The 16,274-nt window shown below is 53.8% G+C and overlaps 1 protein-coding gene across 1 annotated transcript; it reads right to left on the reverse strand.

Annotated features, from left to right (window-relative positions):
• Nucleotides 1-466: 466 nt before the first annotated feature.
• On the reverse strand, nucleotides 467-12,737 carry ITGB2 (integrin subunit beta 2). Its single transcript, XM_018071645.3, has 16 exons — nucleotides 12,621-12,737; nucleotides 7,454-7,520; nucleotides 7,038-7,126; nucleotides 6,555-6,738; nucleotides 6,172-6,342; nucleotides 5,728-5,969; nucleotides 5,239-5,394; nucleotides 4,952-5,047; nucleotides 4,729-4,818; nucleotides 4,393-4,533; nucleotides 3,956-4,140; nucleotides 2,998-3,242; nucleotides 2,560-2,779; nucleotides 2,189-2,394; nucleotides 1,912-2,078; nucleotides 467-1,649 (listed from the first exon to the last, which is right to left on the reverse strand). The coding sequence occupies exons 2-16, from the start codon at nucleotides 7,515-7,517 to the stop codon at nucleotides 1,587-1,589; spliced, it is 2,319 nt and encodes a 772-aa protein (XP_017927134.2). The 5' UTR covers nucleotides 7,518-7,520; nucleotides 12,621-12,737; the 3' UTR covers nucleotides 467-1,586.
• Between the last annotated feature and the right edge of the window lie 3,537 nt (nucleotides 12,738-16,274).

Consider the following 16,274-nt stretch of genomic DNA (forward strand, 5'->3'; position numbering starts at 1 on the left):
GGAAAGACAGGATAAGGGTAAGGGAGAGTAAGGGAAAGAAAAGCTGAGAGTGGAAAGATGTCTATAGTCACCGCCCACGGGGTCCAGAGATGGAACCTGGAAGTTGCAGCTTCCATGTCTGTCAGTTGAAGTGGTGGCCTTGATCCGTTGGGGGTGAAGGAGGGAAGCCCCCACACTCAAAGAAGTTATGAGTTGCTATATCCATGGTTAGTGTCACAGGCCATGCCATGAGCCTCCAGCATCTCCTGGGTCTGTGCTGAGTTTCTGTGAGGGGTCTGGCAAAAGGGTTTTTCCAGCCTTTCAAGACTGGCAGAAGGGGGGGGGGGAGGGATGGGCTTTGATGGGCCATCAGAGGTATAATGCAAAAGTCCTGCAGAAGTCTGCAAAAGTCCCTTGACAATCCTAGAATGCATAAATCATTAACCGATTCAGTCTCTGACAACTTTATATATTAAATCTTTATTCGCGTTAAACCCCTTCAGAGAGCAAATGAAGACGTGACACAATACAACCATATGCAAATTAATCCCAAACTGAAAGCAAATAAGGAACTGTACCACTGTTTCACAGGAGCAACCCCACAATGTGAGAGCAATTGGCTGCTGTGTGTGGCTGGGATAAGTGCTGAGCAGGAGGTGCTCCAGGCACTGCCAGGTGTTTTGCACAGCTGGCTCTTGGTATGTCTGACCAACTCAAAGAGCAGGGAGATCATGCCCTGAGGGGTGGTGGAAGAAGCTGTGTCTGAGCTCCAATCTGCACAGAATTTTTCAGCTGCTCAGTGCCAAGGTTTCATAGATCAAACAGTGGCTCTTTCACCTCCTTGCTGTGCAGAGGACTTCAAGGCATTATGGAGGCAAGCCAGGCATGCAGGAGCCCAAGCAGAACCTAGCCTGAGGTAGGTCTGAGAGGAGCACATCAGGAAACAGTTGATGATTTGGGAAAAAGATTCAGTGCATGTTCCCCAGCTGCTCTTCATCCCTAGGTACAGGTGCTTACTAGCCCTTAGGGCACATCGCATCACTGCAGACTGCCAGCCTGGAGGACCCTCCACATCCTACTCAGCAGTGATTTCTCTGGAAACCAGTGCATAGTGGTGGAGACCAGTTCAGCAGGGGAGGGCATGGAGCAGCCTAGGAGCAGATCCTGCTGGAGCAGAAGAGACACGGCAGTTTTGAAATCCCAGCTCAAAATCAAAGCTGGAAGCACTCTGTGAGCTCGGCTGGCTTTGGGGCTCGGTGTTTAAGACTCCTGGTAGAAGGCAAAGTTGTCAACAGGAGATGAGACAGTCAGTGACCAGTCCAGGAGCTGCTGCATGTTCCCATGGTGAGGCCTGCTCTGCAGTCCCATCCACAGCAAAGCTGTGTCTGTTCCCTTCTCCCATCCCCACTAACCCAACCATCGAGCACTAGGCCAGGACGCTGGCATGGCACAGTCCCTCAGCCAGCACCTGACGTGGAAGAAGGGAACAAACCATAGGATAAAGAAGAGGAGGTGGGAGCCTTAGTTTAAGATTTCCTTAGTTTGAGGTTTCTTTAGCTTGGCATTTCCTTATTTAACGGTGGGTCCCAGCGCTGCCAGGCATTGCCTTATTCGTTAAACCTGGGGTTGACAACAGTGGTGGTGGCACTCTTGAAGAGGGGATTATCAGCCTGGAGGGAGAGAAGTGAGAGGCTTGTGTTGTGCTGTGTTACCTGCCAACACCTCCCAGTGCCATGGGCACAGACAGCACTGGCAGAAGAGCCCACAGGCTGTTTAGCCCCCTCCAAACTGCAGCTGGTCTGAACAACAGGCCAGTGGGGAGGGCTCAGGTCTACCTGGCTACCTCTGGGAAGGATGTCCCCTCCTGCTGTCCCCACCCCAGGATACATGACCATCCCAGCACACCCTAGTGCCACAGACGGGCTCTCTTACGTCGTTCCACTTGGCTTTGGACTTCTCCTTCTCAAACCGGCGGTATTCCCGGCGGTCAAACAGCTCTGTCAGGCACCGCCAGATGAGCAGGACCACCAGGCCAATGAGGACCACGCCAGCGATGGTGCCACCCACAATGAGCGCGATGTTGGGAGGCTCCGGGCACTCTGCGGGGCAGGCAGACCACGCTGGGCTGCAGCAAGGTGAAGCAGCGAGGCTGCCATGACAGGGCTGGCAGCCTGCCTGTGCCAGGGCAGGGGAAGCGGGGCTGGGGTACCTTTTTCAGGTTCGATGTAGACGGTGTATATATCGTCACCATCCTCCTGGAACATATGGAAGGACATCCAGCAGTTCTGGGAATCCTTCTCCCTGCATTTCCTGCTGCCCTCGATCAGCTTCTCGGACTTCTGGATGTTGGGGCAGGCCTGGGAGCAGTTCTTCTCAAAGGGGCCGCTCCCGAAAGCCTTGCACTCCACACAGGAGCTGCAAAACAAGAAGCCACAGCTCACATTTGCAGGGGCACAGACCCACTCACCTGGCTTTGGCCGCAGCCGGGCTCTACCCAGGAGCAGGCAGGGCTTGCCTGCCCCTGCCTGGGATACTGGGGATCTCTGCTGCCCCTGTGCCCTCTCCGTGCGCGTCACTCACACGTATCTGCCACAGGGGGAAGTGCAGCCTGGGCATTCCTGGCAGAAGGGGGGCTGGTACCCGCCCCGGCATTGGCAGCGGTTGCAGAGGCAGGTCCCGCGGAGGCTGCACACGTTCTTGTTGGCGTTCAGGCAATCCTCTGTCGACTGACGGCACTGGCAGGCACCGCCCTGGTACCCAGGCTCGCAGATGCACTGCCCGCAGTAGCATTTCCCGCGCTCTGGGGAGGGAAAGACCTTTCCGATTCTGCAGCCATCCAGGTGACCCTCCCTCTGCCTGTGCCTGGAGAGCATCATCCACCCTGCGCTCGCCATGCCACCCTCCACGAGATGCTCAAGGAGGTCCTCCGGGCTGGCGTGGTGGGACCCAGCAGCCTCAAACCCATGCCCTCAGGTTATGACATGAAAAGGCATTTAATTCCGCTAAACAGCGCCTCACCTGGGCCGCCGCAGGGGAAGCCGTTGTGGAACTCGCAGTTGGTGCTGTCGCACTCGCAGTAGGTGCCGTAGATCTCCCTGCCCGGCACGTCGCTGGTGTGGCAGACGCACTGCCCGCACACGCAGTCCCCCAGCCCCGAACAGATCAGGGAGCTGTTGTCCTTCCGGCAGCTGCCCTCCAGCTCCTTGCTGGTTTTGCCTTTGGTGTCACACTCGCAGTTCTTCCCCGTGTAGTCTGGGTTGCAGCTGCCGCCAAAGGGGAGGAGTGAGCTCAGGTCAGCGGCCACCCGAAATGCCGTGGGACATGCACGGGGCCCAGACCTCTACCGCAGCAGAGCAAATCTGGGACAGCCCCACAGAAAACCAGCGTTGGTTAGCATGTTGGTGCTAAATCCATGCTGCAGCAGGGTGGCTGACTGGGAGGAAACCTCAGAAATGCTGCTTTCCCCCCCGTCATACTCACAACACCAAATGGTTGCCCAGAAATTATTGTTATAATTTCCAAACCTTGCCAAGGAGATCTGAGTATTTCCTGAGGAAACCCAATCTCTTCCTCTCCCTGTCACCGAGGGGCCATGAAGAAATAATTATACTAAAAGCCTTAAGTGAACTGCAGCCCAGAAGTGTCATTTTGAGAGATTTCTACAGAAACCTGTGTCTGCTCAGTAGGTAGGTTGGTGGATGCTTTGATATTGGAGAGGGATGGCTGCATAGTTGTATGGATGGAGGTCCTTGGGAAAGCAGCAGAGGCTCCACCAACAGAAGTGGCAGCTCACTGTGTCCCCTGCCTCTGTGAATGCAGGGTAGAGTTCCAAGGGGAATGCATGAATCCACTTCCCCAAATAAAAAAATTTGTGCAAAGGTGCAGAGCCCAGGCCCTGGCTTGGCTCAACTTCTCTCTCCCAGCAGCTCCCCCGATCTGGCAGCATTTGAAATAGTGTTTTGGGTGGTGCACACACCTGCAGATCCCACAGACGATGCTGCCCTGACCACTGCAGGCAGCCGGGTCGGGCTGCTCGTCACAGTGGCAGTCACAGTTGCTGTCCACGTGGACAGTGAGGGTGTCTGTGAAGCCCAGGGGCCGGATGGTGAACGACTGGCTTTGGACGCACTCCTTGGCTGTGACCTTCACTTTGAAGATGACCTAGAAAGCACAGAGTAAGATAGAGAAGGGCCAGAAGCCCAGCTATCAGAGGATGGTATCAGCCCTAGGCTGAGGACACGCACATCCAGCACAATGGAGGATCCCCCTCATCCCACAGCATTTTGGACACTCTTGGTATTAAATTAATGTAGACAGAAAGCCTGGAACAGCAGCCAGGGTTCCTGTCATTAAACAGGATGGGCATCAGGAACTGTGCAAGCTGTGGGGTGCTCCTAGTACAAGAGCACATACCTCATCGTTGATCTTGACATTGTCGCACTGGCCTCTTGCTCCATCCATGGTGTCCTGGTTATTACTGCATTTGGAGTCATATTTGACATCCAGGACATCTGGCAGGGTGGAATGTTCCAGGATGATCAGTGAGGACAGGTTCTGTGGGAAAATGGTGGAGAAAGTGCCACCAGTCCAAGAGGAGACCAGAGCAAGGGGGTGTGGGGTTGCAGGTCAGGGTTCCCTCCAGCCCAGAGAAAAGGGGCAGGGAGCACCCCAGGCCGGGATCTCAGCTGCCTGAAGTGGTTCTGGAAATGCAAGTGATAGCATTGGAAAGGTGGGAACTCCAGCACTTACATTGTAGGCCACCTGGATGAGTTCAATGATATTGCTGGAGTCCTCGTTCAGCTCTCCCACTGCTGACTTTGGGATCATCTCACTGAGTTTCTGCCAGTGGAGAGCAAAGAGGTGAGCATTCCCTGCCACGTGACAGCGGAGCAGGAGACAGTGGCAGGAGGACACTGTGCCTGTCCTCTTGGGAAGGGAATGGAGGCACTTGGACCATCTGAAATATCCTTACCTTGTAAACATCCACCATCCTACTGGTGACAGCAAAGATGGGCTGAATGTTGTTTTCGGCAAGTTTCTGGACCAGCTGGCCAACAGATGGGTAGTCCTGGGTGGGGAGAGGGATACCAGACTCAGCACTATCTCCCCCACTAGCAGAAGAGTGGACAGTTTGGGTATGGCAGCCCAAATTATGGTGACTATGGTGACGTTCTGGCCTCTGCAACAGGGGTTTTTTACATGACAATTTTTTTTTCTGCCTGAGGGTGTGGAGACGCTGAGCAGCCCCCAGGTACTTACGAACTCATTGCTCCTTTTGTACATGTTGTCCTCCAGGTGGCACTGGCCATCGTTGGGGGTCAGGATGCCCGCAAGCTTGCCATCGCCGGCGAAGTGGAAGCCGTCATCAGTGGCATACACCAGCAAGCGGGTCACGTTGCGCCAGCCTATCAGGTCCTGCAAGTGGCACAGAGAACGGCCCCTGTCCCTGAGTGGGGCTGGGAGGACAGTGCCAGTGGGCGTGGTGTGGCCCTTGCCAAAGTCTCATGTCAGCCACAGCATGGGGCAGGGGGCACGGGAAAGGTGGGTAACAGGAGATCAGGGTCAGGAAGCTCTGGGGTAAGATGCTCTCTTGTGCTCCCCGGAGTAACCTGCCCTGCTGCCAAATCAGAACTCACACACCGTGGGCTTCCAGAGCCCAGCTGGAGAGGGGCAGAGCCACCTCCTGAGAGCCAGCCTGTGTGTGGGTCGCAGCCCCCATGGCTGAGCAGGGCGGCCGCAGAGACTCACCCCACACACTGCTGCCTGCATCATGGCATCCAGGCCCCCCTCTGGGGCGTCCAAGTTCCCGGAGATGAACTGCTTCCCCACTTCGTTCTCAAACTGCTTGGCATTGTCGGTCAGCGACAGGATGTGCTTGAAGGCGAAGGGAGGCTGGCACTGCTTGTCCTTGTTGGGGCAGGGGTTCTGCAGCTTCTCAGGGTGCGTGTTGACAAAGGGCAGCACCGTCTTGTCCACAAAGGAGCCAAACCCTACGGCAGCCAGACTGTAGTTTCAGGGAGAGGACACGGGCCACAGACAATCTGCTGGCCACAGTGTACGTGTCCATGTCCCTTGCCCTGGCACACTCTTCAGCCGGGCAGAGGACATCCACTGCCCAGTGCCCTCATCCCCCTCCAGCCCCGCAGCTCTTCCCAGCAGCAAACAGCTGTGCCAGGCCAGAGACAGGCTCACCAATGCGTCGAGAAGGGGTGGTGCTCTCCAGTGCTCTGAGCAGCTCCCCTCCCAGCTTCTTCACCTTCTGCAGATCATCCAGCATGGAGTAGGAGAGGTCCATGAGGTAGTAGAGATCAATGGGATACCCCATGGCACGGCGGAACTTTGCCTCGAACACAGCAGGCTGGCCTGCGGGACAGGGATGCTGGGATCAGCTGCCGTGTTGTGCCCTCTCGTGCCATCACCCACCCCTCTTCTCTTTGGGAAGAAAAGAGGCGGAAATGCAGCCCTTGGGACAATGTTGCTGTGTCCCAGCTAAGTCTGGGGGCGAGCGGAAGGGTGTTGGGCACGCTGGACAGCCCACGAGTGCCAGGGTGTCGGGAACACCAGGCAGAGCGTACCTATCCTCAGTTTCAGGCGCACCTCCTGGGGAGTCAGCTGCACATCGTTGCTTAGGGGACGGTCCTGTGCTGTTTTGATGTCGTTGACTGGGAACTCAATCTCACTGCGTGGGCACCCCCTCTGCTCCAGCTGCTCGATGGTGTCGCAGCGAATGGAGTCCGGCTCGCCGGCTTTGGTGAAATTCTGTGTGTGGCAACGTCAGCAGGGAAAAAAATCAGAGGAGCAGGAGGTGAACAGGCATGTTCAGAGATGACCCAGCCCCCATGCCAGGTCTCCAGGGTATTGATGGAGAAAAGATGAGCTTTGATGGGTATTGATGGAGAAAGATCATGTCTGTCAGGTCCCTCCTGGCCCCACCCACCACACAGGACAGGAAACACTCCCACAATGCAGCCAGGCAGAGCCAGGCCGGCAGGGTGACCGTCCTGCTGCCTATTAGCTACTGCCGGGGGTTCACATCTTGACAGGCTACATGGACCTACCAGCTTCTTGCACCAGGCGCAGCCAGGACCAGACCGGATGCAGTCCCTGCACGTCCCCGCCTTGATCTTGGGGCACTCCATGGAAAAGGCTGAAATGGAAAGAAGACAGAATGGGCATAGGGGGCACTTGGGGAAGGCTGGTCTGCAGCAGCAACAGCCACAGATGTTCAGACACCCAGCACCAGGCACTCGTGCTGTCCTGAGCCTGCCCTACCTATAAAACCCATTCTGGGGGCCCTGACAGGGTCCTCACCTGCCTCACTGTCCCTCAGCTGGGGGACAGATCCCTGGAAGTGCAGGATCTGTCCCTTGCACATCTCTCAATGCCATGTTCCCACTGCTGTTGGGCCGCACTTGGGTTCCCCCCCGTCTCACTGCCCACGGAAGGTGCTGGGGGGAAGGCAGGTCGGGCTCACCTGTCGTCACCAGCAGCAGCACCCAGGTCACTGCTGGCAGCTGGAGGCAGCGGTCACGCAGCATCTTCTGCAAGACAAAAGCATTCCTGTGACCACCTGGGATGTGCTCCAGGAGTGGGGCAGCCACAGCTTCTTTGGGCAACCTGTACCAGGGCTTCACCACCCTCACAGGGAAGAACTTCTTTGTAATATCCAATCTAAACCTACCATCTGTCACTTTAAATCCATTTCCCCTTTGTCCCATCACTACATGCCCTTGTAAAAAGTTCCTCTCCAGATTTCTTGTAGGTACCTTTCAGGCACTGAAAGGCCCTGATAGAGTTACCCCTCAATAAGATTACTCTTCTCCCTATATAATTATATCTACATAACAATGTAAAATCTCAAGCATTGCATCTAGTTTCGTACTAGATGTTTTTTCCACTTCTGTGTCGAGCTGTATTTAGATGGAAATTGGAACTAAAATTAACAAAAGGACCATTTCTATTCATTAACTAGCATGGTGTGCTTGATACACGGGGAAAAAAAAAAAGTCTGTTACAACTTGCTTTACATTTGACTGATTCATCAAGGAAATTAAGTATTTCTTGTAGTGAATTAATATGAGTTTCCCTGCTGAAGGTTTCTAACAAGCAAGGGTCTCCACCACAGTCCCATCTCCTGGGCAAGCAGAGAGGCTGGCTCACGCTGTGTGATGTGGTCCAGCCTGCTGGTGTGGTGACCTGTCCTAGTTCCGTCCAGGACAGGGTTAATTTTTGCAGTAGCCAAGAGGGGTGTTGCCAGGTTCCTGCTCATGTGTGAATCATTCCCCTCTCTTCTACTCTCTGTCATTACTGTAATAGTGTGGTGGCCTTGCAACATGGATGCACATGGGGAAGTGAGCAAAGAGGAATTTGTCAGAAGAAGGAAAAGGACTAAGAAAGCATGAAGGAACAACAGATGTCACTCTTTTTAGCAGTATTAGACACAGTGTCTGGAAATCAGGTCATCAGTTTCAAAATAGCTCTGATGCTGCCCTGAGTAAGAAAATAACCACTCCTAAGCTCCTGCCTCCTGTGAACTTGCTGTATAAACAGCACAGAGTGACACGGAAATGAGAAAACAAGGGAAACCTTCAAAAAGCACTGAGACATGTGAGTACTGCCCAGACCCCCTTCTGAGATGTCAAGATGTCCTGTCTTAGCTCATTATCCTCTGTAAGATACCAGACAAGCTTAGGATGACATTGGTCAGCCAGGAAAGAATGTCTGGTTTCCTCCTGACTGTAGAGAGAAGGTCTAGGTAGGTTGGTGGGTAACGTTGGCACAGTGAGGTTTGATGCCCAGCTGTGGTATGGACTTGGAGATGTGCCAGGACTCTGGGGCCATCATTGATTAGGGCAGGGGCCATCTGGAAGCCCACCCTGCCCTGGAGCCAGTCTCCCTGGCAGAGATCCACAGCCAACACCACAGAGCTGCACAGCCAACAAGAGGCACCTCTGGGGCCATGCAGCCAAACTCTCATGATGACATGGCTTGGGAGCTCACTCTGCCCTGTCTGGTGCAAGACCATCCTATGGTGGGTGGACAGAGCCCTTCTCCACAAAGATATCCTCTGCAAGTCCCTCTCCACCAACACAGTCCCCCTTGGTAAGTTTTTAAGGGCATCATTTATTGTCACAGCTGCAACGTCCCTGTCTGTGTGACATGCACTCCCTGGGCTTAGCTGTCCCAACACATTTCTATCACCTCCAGATTCTGCCAGCACAGCTTGAGCTTGTAGGAGGGAAAAGTGGCTTCCGCCCTTGTTTCCTGTAGCACCCCAAATGTGCCTAATTAGGCTCCAGTTCGGCTCCAAGCCAGGAGTTCTCACACAGGGTGTGGGAACAAAAGCCACAGATTTAGTGAGCTCCTGCTATTCCACCGGCCCAGTGTTTCCAAATGTTTAATTCCTGCTGCCATGCCAAAGTGTGGGGCAGCGATGGAATAGAGCTCTGTGAGCTCCTCATTCTTGCTGGAGGTTGGAGTTTCCTGCTTACAGGCCCATCTCATAAAACAGAGCAAGTTTCCAACTAAAACAGGATTAAAAAAGCTCCCAAACCCAGGAAACAAAGTGGGAACCTCAATACACCTCCAGTGCTGGCTGCTATCAAGTGTTGCAATGTAGGGTTCATGTCATGGCCTGGATTTGGATGCCTATTTCATCCCCAAAGTGGTTTCTTGACCTTGTCACAAGATCCTGAAGCACACCCAGATGCTAGGAGAGAGCAGCAGCAGGAAGCTCAACCTTTCTTCTGTTCTGCCATGGAGGGAAATTACGCTCTGGTGTGGGGGTGGGTGAGTGCATATGTGACGCAGGGTTACTCTCAAAGAGGACAAATAGGGCTTTCTGCCTTTGTCTGCCTCTTTACAGCATTCAGAGGAGTGCAAAGCAGGTTTTTGGTCTGACTCTCATAAGCAGGGCCCCAGCATGGGCCTCAGCAGCATTTCCTCCAACCCCCCTAATGATCCCTCCAGCTCATCCCAGACCTGAGCAGTCACTGCCCAGTCCTGGGTCTCATCTCCTGGGTGTGCTCTGCCTGTGATGTTGGGGTTTTTTCCCTTCTGTTTCATAAATTCAGGCAAGCAGAGGGGTGCACACAGTCCATCCTCCTGCACTGGTGCGAAGGAGCAGAATTGCAGAGCTTTACAACCACCCTCAACCTGGGGTTGGGAGTGGGGTGCCGAGATCGAGCACCCCATCTAAGGGCAGGACACATTGCCACCAGGCCCTGCTTCCTGGCCAGGGCTGCATGGTGGCATCAGGGGAAGAAGCCTGCACCTCGGGACCAGGGTCCTCCTTGGCCCTGAGCTCTGATCTTCTCTCACATATCTCGGGTGGGTCAGGATCAGGGCTCTGCTTCAGCAGGAGACTTTTGCAGAAGCCTCCAGGGTACTCCACCAGTGGAGCATCTCTCTTAGGGCAAAATGCCCTCCAAGGGTCTGTGAGCCAGAAGATGTGAAGGGGGCCTCAGGGAAGGTGCATGAGTTAAAAGCTGGGTGCTGTCCTGTATGTGGGCAGGGCTCAGAGCTGGAGCACACCAGCACTCAGGGCGTGCTGGGGGATGCTGTTGGGATGAACAGCAAGCTGGGATTTATAAATAGGGCTGAAGGGGAAGTGTTGATGCCAGCAGCGATCTTGTTGCTATAAATAAAATGGGTGTTCAACAGCAGAGATGAGTGTCACAGTCTCTTAGCCACAACTCCCCATCAGTGCTTTGCTAAACATCTGTTCTCCTGCAAAACAGGAGGACATGCACTCGTGTCCAGGATCCTGGCAGGACTCCTGGGGTGTTTGCACCATCCACCTGTAACAGTGAGGAGCCACTAGTGTCAGTGCTCCTGGGCATTTCCTCCAGGCATCACTGGTGCTGCATCACCATCATGCTGTGACAGAGATGCCAGGTACCACACCCAGCAGTGCTGCTCCTTCCCACCTCTCCAAACTGGGCAATCCCAGACCCTGAGTACAGAAGGGAAATGAGCAAACTGAGAATGGGAGTGTGGATGTCACTTGACTTGGAGCTGTTCCTTCCATCACTTGGTTGTGTGATGTGGATAAATCCCACCAAGGCAGATGGCCATACACAGGACTTACCCATCCATGCAGAGTATCACATTCAGTGTGTGTGTATATGTATTTTTAAATATTTATATATATATATATATAATACATGTATACATAATACATATAAATTACAGGGCAAATATAAAAAATAAAAATATATGAATGTTATTTTTAATATATAAAAAGAAAATATACATTCCCATGTCCTATTTTAGGAAATATGAATATATTTTATATATCTTTCCTTCCAGCAGCCTCCAGTGCCTGCAGAGGACAGATCTGCAGGGTGAGCTCTCCCCTATGGGCACCAAGTCCCTAACTAGTCTGTGGCGTCCGTTTGCTCTGAGCACCAGGATCCCTGGGTGCCTGTGGGCCCCTTGCCCTGCCCTGTGAGGGAGGGAAAGAGGGGATTTGTGCTGCTGGGTCTCCCTAGGTCAAAGCCCTGCTTGGGTGAGAAAGAGCTGCCAGCTGGTTGTCCTGCCCCGGGGTAGTCCAGGGGCACCACGCCCTCCAGCACACTGAGATCACTCCTAGCAGCACCAGAGTGGGAACAGAAAAGTGCAAAACCGCCGTGTGAAGCAGGATGTGACAGCTGTGATAGCAAAAAGCACCATGTAGGGCCTCCCCACACCTTGCAGCAGCCATGTTCCAGTGTCCGTGCTGGCCCCAGGGCATGATGTCACTGCACACGTTCACATCTTTGCTTCTCACCTGCCAGGAGGCTGGGAGCTGTGGCTGTGACATTGGAAAAAGCATCAAAAATGAGGGCCAGACTGCTTTTCCCTGTCATCTGGGGTGTGCCCTACATTCCATCTGCATCCAAGAGCCACTGAGATGTTGGGAAGGACCTGCTCTCCCCGGGGTCACTTGGCTGAGGAGTATTTGATGTGTGCAGCACACAGAGGTATGGAGAAGAGCAAGGCTCTTACTCCCACTCCCAGCTATTCCCCCCAGGCCCACAGGGGTGCAGGGACAACCAGGAAGGTCTCTGCAGTGGGTGGTGACACCGTGCTGAGCCCCCTCAGCCTGCCGTCCCTGCCGTGCTCACGCCACCCTGCCACATCAGTTCCCTCCTTCCCACCACACCCTGCAGGCAGGGAGTGAGACCCCACGAGGAAGAGGGGGGTCCCAGGAGGGGGACTGGCACAGCCCCCAGCCCTGGTGCTGCAGGCAGGCCCACAGCCCATGCTGCTCTCCCCAGTGCCATGTGTAAGGGCGTGAGAGGAGCACACCGCTCCCTTTCTGCTCTGCTTTCTGAGCCCGCGGGGTGGTGAGGAAAGGGTTTTTTGGGGTCTGACGCCCTCCCCACAACAGCCACCTGCAGTTCCAGGCTCAATGCTACCTCCAGAAGCAAAACCATTACAGACTAGGCAAGCTGCCTTCGCAAAGGCTGCACAGACTGACCCACCTGTGGGAGGGACACTGCACCAATCCCCCTGAACTCGAGTGGCCAAAAGTTAGATCAGGAACGACAAAACAATTCCCTGGAAACACCAGAGTTACATAACCCCTTTGTTGCCTGGTTGCCTTCCCCCCCAGAAAGGAGGAACAGAAGCACAGAAAATAGAGATGCTGTCCTCACCTGGCATCCAGCCTTCACCTCTTTCCCGTGCTTGGTCTGGGATGAGGATGGTCTCACCCTCTCAAGCTTGGTTGGGAAAAGCAGCCAGGCATCCAGAGCTCTGCGATGTACCCCAATCTTTCCTTCCTATTTCTGTCTTGCTGGAGGAAGGAGGAAGTCAGAGTGGTAACTGTGGGAGGGCGTGTTCCCCCAAGAACCCAGCCAGTCCCACTCATGCTGGTCAAACCCACAGCATCTTGCCTTGGGGGGCTGGGTCTCAACTCCCTGGGCTACCCAGGGGTCTTGCAGCCCTCCCACTGCACCTGGGAAAGGGACCCACCCAATACTCACCCTTTCTGCCCACTTTTCACCTTTCACAGTGCTGCTGGGGACCATCCCAGACCCCAGTGGGCACACAAAGCTGGTAGTGGGGGAAACTAGTTCCTTTGAGAGCTGTTGACAGCCCTTGGGTGTGGAGAGGACGGGGAGCTGGCTCCCCTCAGGGTCTGGGTTGGGCTCTGAAATGTTTATGCTGGAGTAGTGAGGTCTCCTTGCATGGCAGAGGATGCAGGCACTGTCCTCGCAGTGGCAAAGCTCAGGGCTGCATGGGGAACTTTATTTAAGCAGCCTTCAAATTTTCTTGTGCCAGCTGCAATAACTCCTTCCAAAGCAATTGCAGCAGCACCTCCCTGAGCAGAGAGGAACCAGCTACTGTCAACTTTCTCTTAACCTCTTCAAGGCACTACAGTAAAAGTTATTAATTGAAGTCATTTAGAAAACATACGAGACTGCAGATTTTTTTTTAAAAGATAATGTGAGGCTTTGCTAATTTCTTTGTAGGTTTCCCTTCCAAGCAACCTGATGTTGACTCACCATGTTGCATTATCACAGACTCAGAGACGGGTTTGGGTTGGAAGGGACCTTACAGACCATCTCATTCCAACCCCCTGCCATGGGCAGGGCGACCTGAGGCATCATAAGACCCCTGATGCTGTTCACCTGCTGCTGTGTTACAGTTACAGAGCTGGGTTTATTTTTGCAGCAAGCAAAGAGATTGCAGTGCCAGCAAAAACTTTCTGTGCACTAATGGATGCTCCATGGGTTAATGCTTTTATTAAAGAAGACAGCAGAGCTCTGGCTTGGTTTCTTCACAGCCAGGTGTAGCAGGAAAGCGACACAGTAGTGCTGGCAGTGGGATGGGAGCACTGGAGCAGCTGATGCAGGATACGGTGGGGATGGGGCCTGAGGATGAGCCAGCTGGGAGCTGGGGTGCTCACCCCAGCTTGGGTGGCTACAGCTGGATGCTTCAGAGCAGCCCCCAGGCCAGGAGTGAGTGGGCTGGGGCGGATGAAGCTGGGAAGGCTGGTGGGGCTTCCTGTCGGTGATGGAGGTTGCAGATCTGAGGGAAGGAAGTGTGGTTGAGTGAGATGAGCTGTAATTTTGCTTTCGTATTGCATGAGGCCCTTAACGAGCTGCTCTGTCCTCCTCAGTTATTTCATAGGGTTTGTCCAACCACTCTGTTCCAACTGACTAAAGGTTGAGGGAAGACGGTGGGAGAGCTGGGAGCCCCTGGAGTCGGAGCGGCGGGAGCAGAGCAGGCGTACCATTGGTCCTTGTAGCCAAAGCTGAAGCTTGCTGGTATATCCCAGTTCCTCCCACCTGTTCCTCATGCTCTCCTGCAACTTTAGCCTTGAGTGTTGCAGCTGAAGGAGGTGGGTGCCCTTTGGGAACATGTGCTTGGTCATGGTGTGTATGCTCTCCAGCCCGTCTGTAAGCATTTTAAGCTGTTAAACATTCCTCTTTCTATTTTCTTTCAGCTGCCTTTATTTTTGTTCATTCCTCATTTTATTTTTACTAGAGTAGACTGTGTTTCCCCTCACCACTGTCTGGAGGACTGCTGCGGCTTTTGCAGGATAAACTCAAGCAGCTGGGGCGGATGGCATCCAGCTGGGTACTCTCAGAGTGGCTGTTCCCCAAAGTCACTGATTTTGGTGATCAGAGATGTTATTTTGGGCCTTTGCTCCTAAATGATGCTCATCCAGCCTACAGCAAGGAAGTTTTCCCGTTGTTATTTTCTATTCCTGATGAACATTAAATCTTTCGATCCCTAACAAACATTAAATCTGGTGGATGCCCCATCCCTTGAAGTGTTCCAGGTCAGGCTGGATGGGGCTCAGAGCAGCCTGGTCTAGTGGTAGAGGAGTGGGACAAGATGATCTTTAAGGTCCCTTTCAACCATTATGTAATTCCATGATTCCCAGGTGTGTCCCCAGGTACATACTCCAACTAAAAGAGAGGATTCAGGCAGCTGTGGGATCTCCACCCTCAGAAATATTTTGTATTTTCAACCTTGTAGTATTTGCACAGGGGTACACCTGATTGTGACCACGTACCAGTGTATGAAGTTTAACAAGGGCTGCACCAGATTCTGCACCTGTGACGGGGCAACCCTGTCTGTGTGTATAGACCGGGGAACGAGAGGCTGGAGAGCATCTGCAGGAAGGGCTCTGGTCAAGGGCAAGTTGAATATGAGTCTGCAGTGCCCTGGCAGCCAGGAGGGACATCGGTGTCCTGGGCGCTGTCAGGCAAAGCACTGCCAGCCAGCCGAGGGAGGGGATTGTTTCGCTCTGCTCTGCTCTGGGGTGGCCTCACTTCAATATTGTGTGCAGTTCTGGGCACTGCAATATAAGAAAGACGTTAAGCTATCAGAAAGCATCCAAAGGAGGGCAACAAAGATGGTGAAGGTGCTTATAAGGAGCAGCTGAGGTCAGTTTGTTTGTTCATTCTGGAGGAGGCTGAGGGGAGATCTCGTGGTCTTCAACATCTTCACAAGGGGCAGCAGCAACCTCTGCTCTCTGTGACCAGTGACAGGACTCGAGGAAACGGCTGGAGCTGAGTCAGGGGAGGTTTAGGCTGGATGTTAGGAAAAGGTTCTTCACCCAGAGGGTGGTTGAGCACTGGAACAGGCTCCTCAGGGCCACAGCACCAAGCCTGACTGAGTTCAAGAAGCTTTTAGACAATGCTCTTGGGCACGTGGTGGGATTCTTTGGGTGTCCTGTGCAGGGTCAGGAGTCGGACTCGATGATCCTCATGAGTCCCCTCCAACTCAGGATATTCTATGATGCTATGCTCTTTCCCAGCACCTTCCCAAAGGCCTCTCCCCACATTTTCTTGGTACCCACAGGGAGGGTCACCAGCTGTGCACTTCTGTGGCCCAGTGTCAGGTCCTGGGAAACACAGCTCAGAGGAGGACGGAGAGGGCAGTGAACATGGAAAACGAAGATGTATTAAGCAGGGAGCACCTGTCAGGGCTTGTTAAGATCAAAGCAACCGTGGCTCCAGGCCTGGAGCTTTTTATTCACCTTGGAGGGAAGAGAAGCAGCTTAGCATTTCACCCCGTTCTGTGTGTGGAAAGGTGCAGCTTGGGCTCGAGTTGCTTCGTTGGGGTGTCTGCCCGGACCCATGACTGGCAGGTGTTCGGGCTCCCTGGAGGCTCGCCAGGTGTTTTCTGCTGTTTCAACTACAGAAATAATTTCTGGCATGAAGTTTTACGAGCTGTTTTCTGCTCTGCCGTGGTAGCCCGGTCTCTGGCTGGTGCTACCGAGAGCTCTGTGCCGCAGAGTGTCTGGGTTCAACCCAAGGGCGCCGAGCGAGCATCTGAACACCCTCTGGCTG

The sequence above is a fragment of the Manacus vitellinus genome, unplaced genomic scaffold (assembly GCF_001715985.3).
Source record: "Manacus vitellinus isolate BGI_N305 unplaced genomic scaffold, ASM171598v3 scaffold_20_pilon, whole genome shotgun sequence".
Lineage (NCBI taxonomy): Eukaryota > Metazoa > Chordata > Aves > Passeriformes > Pipridae > Manacus > Manacus vitellinus.

Bases quoted from the DNA above. Each gene is read 5' to 3' on its own strand.
- ITGB2 (XM_018071645.3), bottom strand. From the start codon at position 7,517: ATGCTGCGTGACCGCTGCCTCCAGCTGCCAGCAGTGACCTGGGTGCTG. The intron at 7,127-7,453 runs GTGAGCCCGACC...TTTCCATTTCAG, and splicing joins GCTGCTGCTGGTGACGACAG to CCTTTTCCATGGAGTGCCCC. The intron at 4,141-4,392 runs GTATGTGCTCTT...TGTGCTTTCTAG, and splicing joins ATGTCAAGATCAACGATGAG to GTCATCTTCAAAGTGAAGGT.